This window comes from Pristis pectinata, chromosome 10 (genome assembly GCF_009764475.1).
Source record: "Pristis pectinata isolate sPriPec2 chromosome 10, sPriPec2.1.pri, whole genome shotgun sequence".
Lineage (NCBI taxonomy): Eukaryota > Metazoa > Chordata > Chondrichthyes > Rhinopristiformes > Pristidae > Pristis > Pristis pectinata.
The window spans coordinates 11,204,293-11,224,759 of record NC_067414.1 but is presented as its reverse complement, the minus strand read 5'-3'; the positions used below and the strand labels follow the sequence as shown (position 1 = coordinate 11,224,759).

Genomic DNA, 20,467 nt, shown 5'->3' with positions numbered 1-20,467 from the left:
TACGACAGGGTTCCGTTCCCGAGAGCTGCTCGTAAGCTGGGGAGGGACCTGTACCCTTTGTTTTTTCTTCCTCATTGACTTATCTAGCTCACCTCACTCTCCTGAACGGAAACAGCTATGTTCTTCATCCCACTTCACCATCCATTCCTATTGTATTTATCATTATTAGCTCTTTCTTTCACACTTGGCTATGTCTGTTATTCCTCCTGCCCTTGCAACTTTGTCACCACCATACCACCCTAACCCCACAACCCCAAGTATGGTAATCCTCCATTCCCCAGGGCAAATGGCAGCACCCCGCAGGTTTTGCCACATTATTCCTGTCTCAGTCCACCACTGTGTTACTTTCCTTGCCCTCTCCTCGATTTGGCAGTGGATCATGGATGTATTACTTCCCTCTCCTGGCCATGGCTAAGGCACTCATCCTTTCCCCAGCCACAGCTGCATTACTTGCTCTTCCTGTCTACGACTATGTTATTTCTCCCTCTCGATAAACACCTCCCAATTCCTACTGACTTGCAGTGTTACTGTGCTCTTTAGGCTATAGTTGTGTTACTCCTCATCTCTCAGGTACTGCCTGGATTACTTCACTTCCAGGTGTGTTTCCAGTTTGCAGATTACCATATATCCACATGATCACTGCTAGCAAGTGTTGTGCAAGTCACCGTGAGCTCAGATTAAATCACCCAATGCTTTGCCAGTTTGGGAAGTGCAGTGGAAATTATGCTGAATGGATGTTATGCTAAAAAAGGTAAACTCAAAACTCAAATTACAAAATTAAGAAGAAAGATTATTCATGCATTATATTCCTTCCCCTGCCTAAAACAAATTACTCACCTCCTCCTCACTGCTCTCCTCCTCCTCATCACGTTCCTCCTCATCACTGCTTGAACTCTCTTCCTTCAACTCAGTCTTCCAATTGTGGGGAATGGTTCCGCTCTTCAAGAATTCTAGAGCCTGGTCCAAAGCTGAAAACACCAACCCAAATTCTCATGACTATGTTTTGAAAGTTGAAACAATTTTCTATGAAAATCAGTTACAGTAAAGTGATATCTTAGGGCGCTGGTGGGATTTTGGGGAAGGTGGGGTGGGTGGGCACATAGGTGCAGACAATGCAATTAAGATTAAACATTCACTTGAACATTGGCTCGCATTTTAAGTGAGCCTTCAGCTTAATGAGGCTGGAGAACGAGTAGAGTTTGTACCTCACAAAACAGCAGCACAGACCTCTCCAAATCAGGCCAGGCACTGAACTGGCCAGTTTGATGGAAGGTTTTTCTTTCCACAGCCATTGCCTGACTTGTTGGGTTCAGCCAGCACACTCTTCTATTTCAGATTTCCAGCAACTCCACTGTTCTGTATCTCACTGTTCCAGCAACATTCTTCCCCTTTCTCCTCTGACTTCATTCATCTCCCTCTACTTAAAATTCCTTCAGAGGTCAGTTCCAATGAACAAGCCTTCACCTCCCACTCTATGCTGGCACCACTGTCATTTGCATCATTCACCCCCTCTTAGTCTGTAGCCCATTCCTCTTGTTCCCTCCACCCCTCCCCTTCAACTTTAAACATGCTAACTTTTGCTAATTCTGATGAAAGGACATCTATCTGAAATATAACTCAGTTTCTCTCACCTTGCCTGGTCTGATGGTCCAGGATTTTCTGCTTTTATTTCAGATTTCCAGCAGCTGCATTTTTTTTTGCTTTTCAGGTACAGAGTGAAACGTATAATCTCTCATGCGCTGATTGAAAGCATAGTGGAAACAGATTCAATGGCAACTTTCAAAGGGTTGAATAAAAATTTAAAGGGACAAGATTTTGATGCACACAGGATTGAGGAGCTGGAGTGGGACTAATTGGACAGCTCGTTCAAAGAAATAATACAATTACAATGGGATGAATGGTCACTTTCTGCGCTTTATTCAATACGTCCATGAAGAGCTGCTGAAGCTATTTCAGTAACAAAACTGCAAATGGGAATCACTAATTCTTACCATTAGAGTTATTATAAAATAAGTCGGGGGCAGTTTAAGTCAGATCGGGATGTTCTGTAAAGCCAAACCACCACACAATAAAACACTACCCCAGTTTGACTGCAGAATCGCTTGACCCCTTCATGTACCCTGCCCAAATATTTCAATTAAACTCAACATTTCAACACGAAAATCAAAGATGATGGAGCTGAGATGGGTAAATGAAGAGGGGATGGAGGACAGTGTTGGTCTAAAAGAGTTGAGCAGGCTGAAGACCTCCTCCAGTTCCTCACTTCAAATGGGAATTCTGCACCTGTTTTCAGCTTGTTTACAAATGCAGTAATTCATTGAGACTTTTATCACCTGATGGATTCGACTGTTTTAATTAGTTTTTTTAAACATGTATAGTGTTTAATACACTTCAAGTGGCTGCACAAGGAATGGCCGCTTCCAAGCTTATCGGTTCGTCCATCAGGTGAATATGTGTTTTCATTGGTTGGTTTGGCCACAGCTATCTAACAGGTTTCCTGATTGGATGATTGTTAGCTAAGGAGTACCTCTTTTCTCAGGTATAAAAGGTGTGGTTTTTTTGTTAATCTCTCTCTTGCTCTCCTTCCTCCACCACCCCCACCCCCGGCCCCAGCTCAGCTTTAGTTCCTTTTGTCTCGGCTCATCTCCCAGTAGTAAAAAGCTAGTGCCATGTGCTCTGTGACTGTTTCTTTGTTTTAAACTTTTCCAATAAAACTTTGTAAAGCACCAAGCTGTTTTCAACTCATTCTTGGACTCCTGAAAGACCGAACAGATTCGAAAATAACTGGATCCGACACACCTGACCAATCATTTCCAAAGAACCAACCAAATCTCATTCCCACAGCAGAACAATCTCCAAACATAATATTGCTTCAAAGCACATGCAACTGGACCATTTTCTGCCTACTGGTTTGGCATGATAACGCAAGATTCTTCTTACCTTCCTTCATAGCTGCATCGTATTTTGAGGCCATCTCACTGTCAAATTCTGCGATGTCCTTCCGGGGCACAGCCACACTAGGCAACAAATCAAACACAGGTCAGAAGCAAAAGGTGGAAGAAGGTTTGAGTACTACATAAATACCTCCATGGGCTGAGGAGGTTGTTTCCATGTAGCAAATTTACGTAATTCTTTGAAAGTGCATTCTTAACCCATCTGCCCACTGCTTTGTGAGTGTGAGGGAACATGACAACACAACCTCTACAAATCTAAATTGGGAAAGTCTACAGGTGAGCCAACAGGCTCCAAAAACTGCTTACTGCTATATCAGGCTAAAGAGGGTCCAAGGGCAATGACAGGTCAGTATCAGGGAACCACAGACAGTGATGGATAGGGAACAGAGGAGCAAAGTGGAAATAATGCCAGACAGATTCAGAAGAATGCATATCAGAGAGATTGTTAGATTTATGTTTTCGTCGAGGTCAGTGGCAGTATTACTCCACTGACTGCAAAATAGTTAGTTTGAAGAATTTCTGCCCATCAAACTTGCGGTGTCATAAAGGTGTCATAACATTGTTATTGGTTTCTCTTTATCTACCAGCCCATTTAGAGGGCTGAGTCATGCAGATTGTAGCCAGTGGTTCTGAAGGGAACTTCCAGGACTCATCCATTCCCATGCACATCCAGGACTTAGGCGGACCAACTGGTAAGTTCGGGACTTTCTGAATGACATCTGTTGGCACATTTGCACACTACTCCACCGCTGAACCCAACATGAAACCAACAGTGGAGCCCACTCTCACTGGGATTCCCCAGCATTACATGAGGAAATAGGCCACTCCACTCTTACACCAGTTAGACCTTTACTAGGATGGGAGACGTCATTCATCCTGATGGGGATTCTTAGCCTGGAGAATGATAAGGGCAAATGTGTTGTTTTAATTATTTTTTTAAGTTACTACAGATTTGAAAATGCCTTAGTTAACTTTATTTTTATATATTTTTTAACATTTTAAGATACTTCTTTAGAATAACTTTTCTTGGCAATAAAAACCATTAAAGAAAAACTTTCCAGTTTTGACAAAAGGCAAAGCCCTGTCTCAGCTTTGCCTCCTATCAAAGGATCTCAGGATATTCGGCATTGCGGATGGCAATTCTGTGTTAGGCAGCATCAGGCTCAGTACATACAGGTTTTTAAAAGGCATTTGATTAGGTACCCAACCAAGTGTTCCATAAAATATGGGATTGTGGGTTTGGAGGTATTTGTGTGGATAGAGGACTTGCAAAGGGAATAAAATCAAAGGATCTTTTCAGGTTGACAACTGTCACTCATTGCGTGTCACAGAGATTGGCGCTAGGCCCTCACCTGCGTACAATCTACATTGTTTAGAAGGAAAGGCGGGAAAATGAAATATATTTTATAGTAACGCAGCAAATGTTGAGAGTACAGAAAAGCCTTGCTGCACTGGTATACAAAATACAACAAGATTGATTTTCCTGCCTGGCCAATCCTGTAACTCAGGTCTACTTCCCCATACCTCTTCATTCCAAAGATCCAGCAATGTCAATTTTGTAAGTACACAACAGCTCAGCACCCATAACCATCTGTGACAGAGAACTACAAAGATCTGCAACTCGAGTAATGAATTCTCTATTTAAAATCAGTCCACAATAGTGGACCCTTATTTTGATATTATCACCCCCCAGTTCTAGGGTTTCCAGACAGAAAAAAAACAATCACTCACTATCTATGGTGTCATTCCCTTTCATAATCTTATATACTTCAATGACATAGCTATTCTTATCCTTCTAAACACCAACAAATATAATCTAATCTTACTCAGTCTCTCCCCATATATCAATCACCTCTTTGCAGGAATTGATCTAGTGAATTTACATGGTTCTGCTGCCAAGGAAAGTGTATATTAGATAATGAGGAGAATCAAGGTACAGGGGGATTAGGAAAGTGAACACGAGGTACAGCCCAGGCTATATTTTTGTAAACTATGAAGCAATCAAAGAGAGTTACATCTTACTCCTGCTTCTTTTCCTTATCTTTTTTATGTACTTAAGCAGACAATTACAACAAAAGGAGTACACAGCCCTGTTGAGATGGAGCATGTGTTGGTAATGCGGCTTCCATCAGTGTAATGCAGGATGTGCTGAGGGTGTGCTGTATAATAGATACCACGCTGGGTTTTCAGTAGGATTAGATATCAGGATTAAACCCATGTGGCAAGAGTTTTGAGTCAGGTTCGGTTTCTTGTAACATGAAAGGACTTACAATTTCCCATCCTTGAATGAGCGAACTAAAACACTGTCCTTTTTCACTGTGACTTCATCACTGCAGTCTGGAGAAATAACCTTTAGAAACAAAACAAATGATTTTTGTTTGCCCAGATGTAAATAGAAGAAAATTAGACTTCTGAATGGTTCTCTAGTACAATAAAATGGACTCTTGACCTCACAATCTACCTCGTTATGACCTTGCACCTTATTGTCTACTTGCATTGCACTTTCTCTGTAGCTGTGACACTTTATTCTGCATTCTGTTATTGTTTTACCTTACACTACCTCAATGCACTGTGTAGTGAATTGATCTGAATGAACGGTATGCAAGACAAGCTTTTCACTGTACCTCGGTACATATCACAATAATAAACGTATTCAATTCAATTCAAAACAACCTGATAGAATATGAACCAAAAGATAGCAACTCCTATGCATAAGCACATTGCAGGGGGATTGTTTCTATACTGATGTCCTTAAGTAAACTGTCTTCTGGTTTAAACCTTTGGTTAATTTCAAAAGATTCACCACAAATCTGATTTTAAAAAAAACAGAATATGTAGTGAGATTTAATCCCAGATTTTAAACTTCTTCAATATTTCAATTATTTATTTGAATTGGGCGGCAGGTGGTGCAGCAGTTAGTGCCGCCGCCTTACAGCTCCAGGGATTCAATCCTAATCTTGGGTGCTGTCTGGGTGGAGTTTCCAAGTTCTCTCTGTGACCTTGTAAATTTCCTGTGTGTGCTGCGATTTCCTGCCACATCCCAAAGGTGAGCTGATAGATGAATTAGCTACTATAAATCATTACTTAGTGTAGTAGGTGAATAGCATGGCTGCTGCATGGCACCCATGAATGAATTGACTTGACAACACTAACAATGATTAGATTTGACAACACTATAAAGAAAGCCAAGTACTATTTTACTATAAGGTTTATTTTCGAAATTAGAAAATTGGTCCTTGTCAAGGTTCACCTGGAGAACTCTCTGATCTACAGGCTGTACCAAAACAGTCATCAAGTGCTGCTGGAAAATCATCAACTCGCTGAAAGACGCTCTTTGGTCTGCCCGAAACTCGTTGGTCTCCCAGTGTGAGGAGATGGCCCTATGTGAATGTTGCAGATTGGCATACTCCAGGGTGCAGGAGTACGTGCTGAGGGACGCACTGAAGCTCGGTGCAGCCACCTCAAAGGCTTTGTTGGGAAGGACCACAGCCAAGGGCCCTGCTGCCACCTGACACTGAAGGGCTGGGTCCTGTGTAACAGCCTCTCAAACACTTCATGGGTGTTTTTTGTATAGAGGAAACATGAGAGGCATTGACGTAGCAGTTAGCGTAACACTATTACAGCGCCAGCGGCCCGGGCTCAATTCCGGCCTCTGTCTGTAAGGAGTTTGTACGTTTTCCCCGTGACTGCATGGGTTTCCTCTGTGTGCTCCAGTTTCCTCCCATATTCCAAAGACGTACAGGTTAGGAAGTTGTGGGCATGCTATGTTGGTGCCAGAAGCTTGGCAACACTTGCAGGCTGCCCCCAGATGCAGTTAGATAAAATATCTTTATTAGTCACATGTTTATCGAAACACACAGTGAAATGCATCTTTTGCGTAGAGTGTTCTGGGGGTAGCCCGCAAGTGTCGCCACACTTCCGGCGCCAACATAGCATGCCCACAACTTCCTAACCCATACGTCTTTGGAATGTGGGAGGAAACCGGAGCACCCGAAGGAAACCCACACAGACACGGGGAGAACGTAGAAACTCCTTACAGACAGCGGCCGGAATTGAACCCGAGTCACTGGTGCTGTAAAGCGTTACGCTAACCACTACACTACTGTGTGTTTCAATGTACATGTGACTAATAAAGAAATCTTATCTTATATGATTGGACAATGAATGTAAAGAGATGGACTGATTGCATTTTCTATATATAGCATGACAAATAAAGTATATTTTTGACATAAAGAAAGATTGCTGTGGAACAGCCCAATCATAGCAAGGGGTCTGACTGGATGGATCCATTGCATGAACGGTCCCCATTAAACTGCACTGTTTAAACCCTCCCCCTCACTCCATCTCTTTCCATTTACCACTCTCCATCAACCCTGTTTTCCCGTTACCATGGTAGCCTGCCGTGAAGAAATCACTTTAGCAGTGCTAACACACTTCCCAGTGGGCAGTGCACAAATGAGATGGCAGCTGTGAGCCAAGGTAGCAGCTGCTGTCAGTGTACAAGCAAGACAAGTTCTAATACTTTGAAATGGGAAAAAAACACAACGATTTCTAAAAACAACAATGTTCCAATTCAGTGATTTTCTGGTAACACCCACTGGGCACTAAAGCAAAATACAAGCTAGTGCCCATTTTAAACACCAAAAATGGACAAATTCTGACTTTTAGTCAATTATCCTTAAAATTTTATATCCAAGTTTTTTTAAAAAATTGCTCACCAGAGCTGGGTATCGGGATGTCTTCCTTTTGTCTCCATTAGTACACTCTACACAGACAATTTTGCCAATTAATTCATCACTTAATCGTCTGTCTTCGTCATCTTCATCACTGGATGAAGATGAATCTTCTTCATCAGGGCTACAATGAAACCGCACCATAAATGAGATTATTCCGTACACATGCAGAACATCCGACAGTCTCAAGACATGCGAAGAAGATAAAAATCACATAGCAATTCCAAGCACTACCAAAAAGTAGATAGAGTAGATATGAAGATAACGTGCGTGGATGTTTACACTTTAGACAATCACAGAAATTACATTATGACACTAGTTAAATATAGGCCATTTCCCAGGCTACAAACACAATGGATTTACGGGCACCCCAAATACAAATGAGCTCTCATAATAATATTAAATTCAAAACTCCAACATATGTTTGCTTCTATGAATGGCAGAACTGGTTTCCTCTCTCTTTCTTAGCACAGTCTTGTGTGCTTTTGATGCCATTCATTATAACATTGTGGAGGTGTGATTAGCACATCGAGTGATCTTTGTGCATTTTCTGACTTATGGACAAAATCAACTTATGGACATCTGTAAAAATATAACCTGTTCATTACTCAGGGACGAGCTGCAACGAGTTTCTTTTTCATAAAGAATGAAAACAAACAAAAAATATTGAATAATTTACTGGCTAAGTGGTGGGATGAAGGCAGCTCTGAACTCATATGACTTGCATCCAAAAAAGGGCATGCACCTAGTCTGAGAGCTGGGGATTAGTGAGAGTGAGAAGGGGATTTTGTAAAGTCACTTTTGGATGGGGGAAACACAGTTAATCAGGTAAAGATTCCATGTAATGGTGGGAAGCAGCAGCCATCTTGCTCAGTTCAATGTCCTTAAGGTCACTAAAAATGATTGGAAAACATATTGACTGCCTTCATTGAATATGCAATGGGAACAGTTAAAGAACAACTGAGAATTTGTACACTGGTGCCTAACTTAGCACACAGGAAAGTGAGCGCTAGTGAAATCAGCACCGAAAGAGGTTATGGTAGCGTTATACATAAAAAGGTGCATCACTGACAGCACTGGAAACCTGACTTGAACACTTGTACTCCCCATTCACTGCTGCGTCACGACCTTGATTAAGTGCTGAGCCATCTGCTGGTACTCCCACAGCAATGAAGCAGTTAAAAGTGATCTCACCATCACTTGGCTCAGTGTGAAGTGAGTTACCAATGGCTGCCTGTGAGGGCTGGGGCGAGCAGTGCACCCATTCAGCACTGAGATGTGTGGCGCAGGGATGTGCCCCGTGTGGGCGTTGCTGGGGACTGGTAGCAGATGCTCCACGTATTCACAAATGGATCCTATGGTTTCTCCATCACCTCCTGCCCTTTCTTGTCTGGCTGCACTGCTCTCCCCATCACAGATGTTTCTCTCTGGTAACATTTCTCTGTGGCGGTCACTGGCTGCTGAACTTGTTACCACAGAGAACATCTGGAGTAGGTCGAGCTGTGTAGTCAAACAAAAGGTGGACAACAGCTTCCATCACATCCAAGAGGACACGTTGAGAAAGACAGTAGGATTTGGACATTGCCAGTGGTGCTCAATGCATTGAGCAGCTGCAGCTCATGCCCCCAACGGTGCCACGACCTTGATTAAGTGCTGAGCCATCTACTGGTGCTCCCACAGCAATGAAACGGTTAAAAGTGATCTCTTCATCACTTGGCTCAGTGTGGAGTAAGTTACCAATGGCTGCCTGTGAGGGCTGGGGTGAGCAGTGCAGCCATTCAGTATTCAGTGCTGGCTAGGGTACAGCACCTCCCTCTTAGGCAGCCCCTGCACATTCACTCCATACCAAACTCGGCACCATTTCATTACTATTTGAGCCCCAGCAGAGGTTTGCACTGGGTCTCAGGCACAGCATCGTGCATCCCGAATAGACCTCGTTTTTAAAGCACAGGCAGGGTACGTACCTGCAAGTGTTTGGATTCCAGGACCAAGAGCGCTATACATCAGCACTCTATGGGGGTGGAGCTAAGGAGGGCACCAGTGTCAATAGCATTAGCACAACTCAGATTTTAAGAAACAAAGCAGGCTGCTGATTCTATGCTGTCAGCCCAAAATTCCATCTCTGATTTCAAAAGTGAAGTTTGATACATGCAATTTATATTTCATTTTAATTGCTTAAAAATGAAATTGAGCAACAACTCTGCCAAAATAAGCCCCTCAAAACATGCTAATGATTTCTTTAGGCATAGCACAACCACAATGTTTTGACCATGCTGCAATTCAGCTTAGGAATTTGACTTTTTAAAACACATTCCAAAGAGTTTTTTATCCAATGACATTTTAAGGTTTACAAACCGCACCCAGGAATAAAACGACAACACAGCTATGTCTTTACTGAGAATATCCCAATGCAGTAGAGAATGGTGCACTAGTTTGAAGATTAAATTTTTGTTTACCTTTTTAATTGGAGGGGATGGTCACACTTTGAACTGCTACTTTCAGCTTTATATCTGCATTCAATGGCAAAGATCGTTCTTTCAGAATTGGATTACACACAAATCATTCCCAAATGACAGAGGTCATTCTCATGTGTCAGACAATGACTTTGGGACTTTGTTCAGGAATCCTATTCCACATAATCCCAAAGCCTTGCATTTTGAACAGAATAGCATTGTTCTGTATCTATTTATCAAATTAAACTGGGAGAAATGGAAAGCACTTTCTGGAATCAAGGGCTCAATACTCGGTCTTCAATTTCATCCGAACTGAATTGATTGGAAGATAATTATGCTGAAAATGACCATTTTTAACAACAGATTAAGTAATGTTATAATCACAGATCAAACTCATATTTTACTGTAAAATGTAATCAGGTGGAGATATCACAAAAATCCTGCAATCTCATATCGGATTTACACCCTTTTCCAGTTATGCTCATAATATGGAACACTAAGACAGAAACAGAAAGTGTTGCCAGCACTCAGAGGTTATATATAGAACAGCTAAGTCAGCACTTCAAGTGTGGACCCTTCTTCAGAACTGAAAGATGATCTAAATGAACAGCAAGGCCCAAACAAGGGGCGGAGCAGAGGGGAAAACATGCACATGTACACCACAAATGGTTTAAAAAGCCGGAGTGATATTAGTACAAACCATGCAAAGAAGAAGTCACAGAAATAAAAGGGAATTAATCACATGGAAGTGGGAGAAAGCAAATAGAAATAGAAGAACAAAAAATACTTAATTCTTCACATGCCAAGAGGCACATCTGAAATGATCACTTAACTGCTTTCTCCACAGATACTGACTGTCCTGATAACCACTTCCATTCACTTTCCAAATTCTGTCTAGTGTATCTGTAAAACTGACCTTGTTATATCCTTTTGTTTTAAGGTTAGCCCAGTGTAAATTTCAAAGAAAAACACTACAGTATACAGTTAAAAAATAAAATAGCTCTTCTCCCAAACAAGAACAGTCTTACTTATAGCAAGTATTCCTGGATCCACCCTCTTAAACCAGATAGGAGACAACATTGCATCTAAAGGATAATCAGCTCCATGAGGGCCATTTACATGGAACTGTAACAGCATCATTACTGAAAAACATAAGGGAACTGAGAACTGAGAAATTCTTACACAGGAAAGTCTGAGCTCTTTACATCCGTTTATAAATATGATCTGCACTGCACATGGTTGGTGAGTTTGTGTTAACGCAATCTGCCTGTACACAGCATCATCAAATGTAAGAAGCAAATGACGGTGCAAAGCAGTGAAAGCAGAAATCTCTGAGCATTTTTGTTCAGTGCATAAAGGAGGAGATTCCGAAGACTAAATGACAACCAAAGAAGATCAGAACATGAGGACACCATTCAGACCTTACAATCTACTCCACCAATCTGTATTTTAACTCCATCTATCCACCTTGTTTCCATAACTCTGCCTAACAAAAGTCTACTCATCTCAGTTTTGAAATTTTCAATTAACCATCAGCTTCAACAGCTTTATGCAAGCAGGTGGTCCCATGTTCTACCATCCTCTGTGTGAAGGCATGAAGAAGTTTTCCCCTATTATTAAGGTTGTGCCTAAATCAATCTAACCATTAGGCCTCTGCAACAGGATGGTTAAATCGGATAGGAGTATCCTATCTCAGATTAAAAGAGAGACCGGAGATGCTTCAACTCAATTTGGTTTTGGTATTTATATGTTAGACTATACTTAACTCCAAGTTTTAATGCCAAGAAGAAGAAAAAACAGAAGCCAGAGTGTCTTGTTCACAAACTGGCAAGCAGTAATGCTGGGAGGCAGTGAGCCACTGGGTGGGAACGTGGCCTAAGATGAAATGACAACCACTGTCACAAGTCCTTGCCTGCCATCATCTCACAAAAGTGGTGGTAATGCTTGCTCCACCTGAGCAAGGCATAGTACAGAATGGACCCACATTACAAAAAAAAGGAAGACCTGGAGTGCATTTCAGTTCCACGATTAAATTAAGCAAGATACAAAGAGAGCAAGTGGGCATTAAAGACGACTGACTACAAGGTCTTGTGCGAGGAATTAACTGTAATGAATAGCTAATAATACATTATTCAAATTCATTGCAATTTAAATGTGGAATAAAAGCTCTCAAGTATGACAATAGATAACACATATTATGCTTGACACCCAATACTACTGATGGGTGTCACGAGGGCAAATCTTTAGTTCTGTTGCTCTCCTATGTTTAAGGACAAAGTAGTGAAAATAATTCAGGGACCTCAACATTTCAAAATATGTTAATTGATCAGGAGGCCAGAAATCTCGGAATATTTTTGTTCAGTGCATAAAGGAGGAGATTCCAAAGACTAAATGACAACCAAAGAAGATCAGAACATGAGGACACCGTTCAGACCTTACAATCTACTCCACCAATCTGTATTTTAATTCCATCTATCCACCTTGTTTCCGTAACTCTGCCTAACAGAAGTGATGAGGCACAACAACAGGATGCTGGTACTCATGGATTTTCACATAACTCTCAATAGATGGGGAAAAAAACCAGGGTGGACTGGGGATAGTGTGCTGAAAATGCTATACCATCCCCACTTCTGGGATCAAAGTCCAACTTGGGCAAATAAAATTAAGACTTATCTTTCTCACAACTGTGAGATACTCATTTGAAGTGAAAGAGGTATCAACCCAGACCACAGTGGTTGTGACTCTTCGAAGATGGGTGAACAACAACTGTCATTGCTATAGCACCTTAAATGTAATACGTATGTCAAGCCACTTCACAGGAGTCTCATCAGACAGAACTTGACTCAAACCATTTAAAGGAGAATTAGAACCAGTAACCAAAAGCCTGGTAGATCTTAAGAAGAATCTCAGAGGAGAAAGAGGATCGTGTATGTAATTCCAGAACATACAATCAAAGATCCTGACCATCCGGGCCATGCCATCTTCTCACAGCTACCATCAGGCAGGAGATAGAGAAGCCTGATGTCCCACACCGCCATGTTCAAGAACAGCGACTTCCCTTCAAACAACCAGTTCTGGAACTGACCTGCACAGCCCTAATCGCTACCTCAGTATACTGACACTATGACCACTTTGCATTACAATGGACTTTTTTTGTTCTAATTGTGCTCTCTCTTGTATAATTTATGTCTAATTTACATTTTTCTTGTGAACGTTGTATCTCTAATGCTATGTGCCTGTGATGCTGCTGCGAGTAAATTTTTCATTGTGCCTGTTCATACATGTACTTGTGCATATGACAATAAACTCCACTTTGACTAGAGTCCAGGCAGCTGAAGCCATGATTGTCAATGACAAAGCAATCAAAATCAGGGATGGTCAAGGCACTAGAATTGTAGGAGTATAGTTATCTCAAGATGGACAAGATTACAAGGAAAGGGAGAGGTGAGGCCATGATGGAATTTGGACAAGAGGACGAGATTTTTCAACCGGGAGTGTTGGGTCATGCCATCAATGTGGGGCAAATAAATAGTTTTGCTAAACATCTGGGCATTTTGTGTCCAATCAATAACTGTCTATTAATAACATGCTCCATTTCTACTACTGACAGATCTCACTAGAATGCTAGCATACAATTTATGCTGCATTTGGTGTTGCTATAGCTAAATGCAATCAGTCTGCCCATTTTGATTCATCCATCACTGTACAGTTTCAGTGTATGGTCAGGGTGAATTCTGAATACAAATTAAACTTATGTGTTTGGTATTTGACCTCACAATATGTAGCATGTGGGGGATCCAAATCCAACCCTTGGCTTGTAGTAAAGGAGATTTAAAGGAAGGTCAGAGGGTGGGAAGATAATTGGATCAGGACCCATTAATATTTTAAGCCTCATATCCTGACCACAAATGTAACTCTTCAGTATAAATACAATTGGGAAATTATGTAAAGGAACATGTCTTTGTCAACTTGTTATGCTGCACAACACCCTCCCACCCCCGACAAAACTGCAGTGCCTCTAGTAACAAAACTGTGCAATTACAACATCATAGATTTATGTAGGTAGTTGACATTACAAGTGCTAGAATTTATAGTGGGGAAAAAAGTTGGTGTGCGCTTCTTTATTTTTTATAATATATTAAAGATTTAAGAAAATGCAACTACCCAGCAACATCTTTGCAAGTTATGTTAGTACATGCCCTGAGAATAGCTAATACTGTAGTTACTGTGGACAGTGCCCTGGGATGGATAGACAGTGGAACAACTGGCTTGGTTATTTCTCATAGCGTGATTTAGAGGAACAAGGGACCTCCATCAAACAGTTAAAAAGAAATGAAGGAGGCCACCTATAAAGGGGCAGTAAACTTTTCATCCAGGTCACAAGTAAATAATTTGCAGAGTTTTTGTTGCAGCACCACTCAGCCCCTCAAGTCTTTGCCGGCATAAGTAAACAGAAGGCCACAGAGGGATATCTTAATACACTTATATTCCAAATCTATGCACTATAAGTTATTACTCACACTGGGTTGGACCTTCTTCCTCGGTTGGACTTCTTTCCGATGACAGGAGTGCCAAAATGTTCAGGATTAGTAAGAGGCAACTGGTCAAGAGTCTAAAACGTCAAGCAAAACACAAGTCAACAGATCCATAGAAAACACAGGATCAGACAGGCAACGGGTAATGCTCCTTTTCTCCACTAACCTCACTTTCAGCAAAGTGTCTCTCTCCTTTCAGGCAGAGGGAAGTTCGTCTCAATGTTCTCTCATCACCATCATCAAAAACTGCAACCAGACACAGAGCACTGGTCAGGTAAATATACTCTATAAAGTTTGAGACAGTTGCCAAGAGATACATAGAAATCACTGCACAGCAACAGGCCATTTGGCCCAACTAGTCCGTGCTTGCGTTTATGTTCCACACAAGCATTCTCCTAAAGTACTACATCTCATCCTATCAATTTATTCTGCTCGCCCTCCTGCAGAGATCTAGCTTACTCAGAAATGGATCTACACCATTTCCCTCAAGCATCACTTCTGATATTAAATTCCACATTCTCACTACTCCATGGATAAATCTCCATTGGATTAATTTGTCTTATATTTACACCCCTGAGATTTGGTGGACATATTTTCTTTACATCTACGCTATCTAACCCCTCCTGTGCTTTAAAAAATTTCTATCTCCACATTCATGTTAACTACAAATTCTCAACTCTGGCATCATCTCTATAAATCATTTTATGTCGCATTTTTCAGTGCCTCTGCACAGCACTCAAATGTAGTCTAACTAATCTTCTATATAAAAAAATTAACATTATTTTTCTACTTTTCACTTTGATTTCTGGAAATTGCTTGGTTTGGACTTTTTACACCCCATCTTAAATCAAGATATTATTTTCTTGACCTTCAGTTCCACATCCTTTTCCCAATCCTGGTCTCAGATTAGCAAGTATAGAAAGTTAACTTGATATCAAGAAGGGTGTATGATGAACCAGGAAAATGAATCATGCAGCTGCTTTAGTTTCCTAGTGCACACTCACCCAAAATGGCAACTTATAGGTCACTCAAAACAAAATAAGCACAACAACTCTACAGTTAATATTAACTGAAATTAATTACTCTGCTCCTTTTTCTGAATTTATTAATATAAAGGTGCTGAAAATACCCAATCATAAAACTCAATACAATTTCAATACTTCCTACTGAACAGGAGCATGGGTTTCTAAGGTTCATATAGGCCAACATACAATTAGTACAATTGAAATGGGATAAGCATTACACGAGGCATTCTGATAACAGAGTGGGGTCTAAGAGATAAAGTGCAAAGACCAAAAAAATAGCGACAACAGGGGAATAACAAACCTGCGTTTTCCTTCTAAATTTGCATGAGAAAGGACACAAGGAAAATCAAGTTAAATAGGCCTGGATAATGGCAAAGGAAAGCAGTTCTCAATGAAGGTGCCAGTCCAGGAGCCAACTTGAATGTAGGTGAATCAAGGAGATGAAGTGGTCCAGGGAACAGCCCTCATGGGCAGAGACGGTTTCCAGGACACAGGCAGGTATCATGTTTACCTTGTACAGCCACAATAACGACCAATGGGTGGTGCCCATTTCTGAGTGATGTAGCTGATATTACATTTAACTTTGGGGGAGAAAGAATAAATCGATTTTTATTGAATGATGCAAAAACAAAATGTTTTGCAATTTCCAGACCTATATGTTTTATTAACTGCTTTGTTAATGTACCCTGCTACCACAATTTACCATCTGATGGTTCAGAAATCCCAAAGCTCCACTCCTTAGGGCCCCGTTGAGTTTAAATGGAACATAGGAATGGGGTCCCAGTGAGTTTAAATGGAGCACGGGAATGAGGTAAGATAAGATATCTTTATTAGTCACATGTACATCGAAACACACAGTGAAATGCATCTTTTGCGTAGTGTTCTGGGGGCAGCCTGCAAGTGTCGCCACGTTTCCGGCGCCAACATAGCATGCCCACAACTTGCTAACCCGTACGTCTTTGGAATATGGGAGGAAACTGGAGCACCCAGAGGAAACCCACACAGACACGGGGAGAACGTACAAACTCCTTACAGACAGTGACCGGAATTGAACCTAGGTTGCTGGCGCTGTAATAGTGTTATGCTAACCGCTACACCACCATGAGTTTAAATGGAGCACGGGAATGGGGCCCCAGTGACTTTAAATGGAGCACGGGAATGGGGACCCAGTGACTTTAAATGGAGCACGGGAATGGGGCCCCGGTGAGTTTACAAGGAGCACGGGAATGGGGCCCCGGTGAGTTTACAAGGAGCACGGGAATGGGGCCCCGGTGAGTTTACAAGGAGCACGGGAATGGGGCACCAGTGAGTTTACAAGAAGCACGGGAATGGGGCCCCAGTGAGTTTATGATGAGCCCAGTAACAGGGCCTCGTGAGTTTAAAAGGAGCATGGGAAGAGGTGGCCTGGTGACTTTAGGATTCCAGCACTCATTTAAGACTCACCAGGACCCCATTTCCTGCGGTCCTTTTAAACCCAGAGGGGCCATGCTTTCTGCCCTCCTTTTAAGAGTGTGCCCTAGTTCCCACACTCCCTTGATACTCACCGGGCTTTGTTTCCCCACTCTCTCTTTAGACTCCCCTGATACACTGAAAAATTTATTATACTGCTGTTAAACATCATAAAAAAATGTGAATTAAAGCTGCTTTGGGATATTAATAGAAGTAACATCCAATGGTCTGGAAAATCTGCTGGTACAGCACCCACCAAGTTCCCAGCGTGCCTAATTATTGGAATTTTACTGCATCTTTAAATATTTGTGGTTTTTCCTGTTCTTGAACTCACTTTAAAAATAATATAATGTAGTTTTTTTAATGTCCTTCTTCATTCTTTCACCAAAAATCCAATACTGCATATTTTTCTGTGTTAAATTTCATCTACCATGTGTCCATTTAATTCTGTCGGTCTGTCCCTTTGAAATTTACAAATATCGTCCTCACTGTTTACTTCATTTCCTAGTTAGGTACATCATTTGCGAATTTTGAACTCAAGGCCTGCACATAGCAATGGTCCTGCTAACAAGTCCTGAGAAACACCAGAATGTACCTCCCTTCCCCCCTCCAGTCCAAAGATAGCTACTCACTGTAACCCTACTTTCACTCTGTGGTAAGACGGTCAACTTTGGCATCATCTGTAAATTTCGTCATCACACCTCCCACATCTGAATCATTGCCATAAAAAGAGGCCTTGCACTTGGTCCTAAAAAACCTAACTGGAAACAGCCTTCCAGTCATAAAAATTACTCATCAACCACTGCCTTTGTATCCTGCCACTAAGCCAATTTTGGCTATAACCTACCAGATTCGTAACTTGTTAAATTTTACGTAAACTGCATCTAATGCACTACCCTTCTTGCCCCTCCTTTGTACCTTCCCAAAACATTCAACCACCAGTTAAATATGACCTTCCCAATTCAAACCCATGATAAATATTCTTGCTTAATCCTCGTCTTTCTTAAGGACTATCACAATGTTTTCTTATAAGGTTAGGTTGACTGGCATGTAATTACTTGGGCTATCCCTTCCTCCATTTTAAAACAGTCTTCAGCAGTCCCCTGTTTTCTGACCCTCTCCGGCTCCAATGTTCAGAACCTACCTCATTCTTCTCAGCAGTCTGCAATGCACTTCATCCAGGCCTGGCAACTATCTACTGTAAAACGCACCAAAATTCTTAACACTTCTTTTCTCACTACGTTTACACCAACCAATACCTCACATTTCCCCCTTCTTAACCACCTTGTCTACACAGGCTTCATATTTTGCTAATAAACCCATTTACTGGTAATGACTATCGAAGAAATCAAATCAAGTAAAATAAATCCCTGCTCTTCCTTATTACCCAAAGTTCTTCCAAGTAGAAATTCACTCTGAACCTGCTAATGGTCTCTGATAATTTTCCCACCATTGATACTTGATCTGTAATGTTTTATTTTTCCCTTTTTACCATATGCTACTGATAAGATATAACGGTGGCATATTTTAGAATTACTGTTTCCTTACCTACGGTGTACCAGCTTGCATCAGTCAGCTTATTGATGACTGCTTCTTGGCAAGTTCCATCAGGGTTCTTGACTTCGACAACTGCTCCTACCTGCAGTGCAAGTCACAACCAATCAGTAACGCATAAAGGAGAAGTATCATCCATCAGCTGCAATTATTCAAAAGCTTTACTCGAGGGTTACAGAGAAAGCTGCTGGATGGGAGTGTATCTTGCCTTTTGAGAACTGGGCAAGTACACAGAAAAAAAGTAGCCCACTCTCAGGGCAGCTTGGAACTCCTTTCTCTAACAGCTGTACCTCACTAAATGGAACATCAGGCAGCATCACATACAACAACTTCATTAATACAGCAGCTTTAACATACTCTTTTCCCCAGAAAGTAACAAATCTCTGGAATGCTCTTTGGTTGGTGTTGTGGGTGCTGACTCTCTACTTCAAAATGGAGCTGGTGGGGGGGGGGGGGTGGGGAGCATTCCTGAATGGCAGTGATGACATCACAAAGAAGTTAGGTGTCTTTACAGATAATACTGGGTCCACATGATTAATTGGACTGGTTTTGCACACCAGAGAGCAAGCAGAGTTTTCTTTTAGCTGAGATGGAGTGGTATTGAAGTGTCTACAGGCGATGTGTGACAGGCTTGGTGGACTAGCTTTTGTGTGTGTTGGTGGACTAGCTAGTCTTTTCCTGCTGATCAAGCTTATAGATAAAGCAAAATAAAACTGTGCTGACAACTGCATCAACCAATGAGCTAGAGACAGAACAAGTATTTGTCTGGGTTCATTGTTAAATGTACAAGCACTTCAAAGTCAATTTACTCAGGAAAGCAGAGACTATTTCAGGAGCAGAGGAAACAGAAATCACAGCAATTTCTCCCAATAAAAGCAGGGCAATTTCTCCAGGGTAATGCAGGGAACTGAGCATAATTAGGGAAAATAATTTGTGCAAAATCAATCTGAATCACTTACATCAGTGTAGTCATGAAGCTCAATTTATTTGGTAACTGCCAAAACACAACTTCTCTAGCTGGGAATATTAACTTCACTAATTGTAGCCAGAAACAAAGATTCTCCAAAGAAGTTCACAGGAGGTTATTTAATTCTGGTCAACACTGGGAAATATTTGGTCCGAGAACCAAAAGCTTCGTCAAAGAGGTGGGTTTTAAGCAGCATATTATAAGAGGGTGAACTGAAGAGCTGAAGATATTAGGAAAGGAATTCTATAGCTTGGGGTTCAGACAGATAAAGGCATGGCTGCCAAATAAGGATGCCAAGGAAATCAAGGATGCAGTAAGTGCTTAAAGGGTTGTAGAACTGGAGATGTTATGGAGCTGGACAGGGCAAAGCCATGAATATATTTGAACAAGTTTGAAAATTTTGCATTTTAATTTGGACAGTGAAGGGATGCAAAAAACTTGATGCAAGTCAGTGTATGGTCCACGGAGTTGTGAAAAGGCTTCAGTTTACAGAGGGTAGAAAAAAGTGGTCAATCAGAAAAGCATTGGTGTTTCCACTCAGAGGCATGGAGGGAGGAATTCATCAATAAATTTCACCCCACCAGTTTCTGCTTTTGCCTCCTCAGCATCCAATTCAGAACGTTGTGGTTTGCTGGATTGGAAGGGGCAGGGGATGGGTGCTGGGGATGAGGGAGTGGGAGTTGTTTGATATAAACAATTTAGCAGCTTCTTATGATTGCCTTTGTTACATTAATGGCCAAACGATCCATTTTACTTAAATGGAAGGATCCAATACCCCCTACTGCTTTTCAATGGTT

General features: G+C 41.4%; 1 protein-coding gene across 4 annotated transcripts in view; it reads right to left on the bottom strand.

The window, feature by feature from the left end:
- arid4b (AT-rich interaction domain 4B) overlaps positions 1-20,467 on the bottom strand; it is a 123,739-nt gene that overhangs the window by 59,518 nt on the left and 43,754 nt on the right. For 3 of the 4 annotated variants that reach the window (XR_007957025.1, XM_052025003.1, XM_052025005.1), the window contains exons 5-12: positions 18,698-18,788; positions 14,842-14,921; positions 14,661-14,752; positions 10,144-10,197; positions 7,673-7,811; positions 5,225-5,304; positions 2,941-3,017; positions 838-968 (exon numbers count right to left, since the gene is read on the bottom strand). Coding sequence is in view for 3 of the 4 variants with exons in the window: in XM_052025003.1 (XP_051880963.1) it covers positions 838-968; positions 2,941-3,017; positions 5,225-5,304; positions 7,673-7,811; positions 10,144-10,197; positions 14,661-14,752; positions 14,842-14,921; positions 18,698-18,788 (744 nt within the window). In the remaining variant the exon portion in view is untranslated. The remainder of the gene's footprint in view (positions 1-837; positions 969-2,940; positions 3,018-5,224; positions 5,305-7,672; positions 7,812-10,143; positions 10,198-14,660; positions 14,753-14,841; positions 14,922-18,697; positions 18,789-20,467) is intronic. The other variant, XM_052025004.1, reaches the window with a different exon arrangement.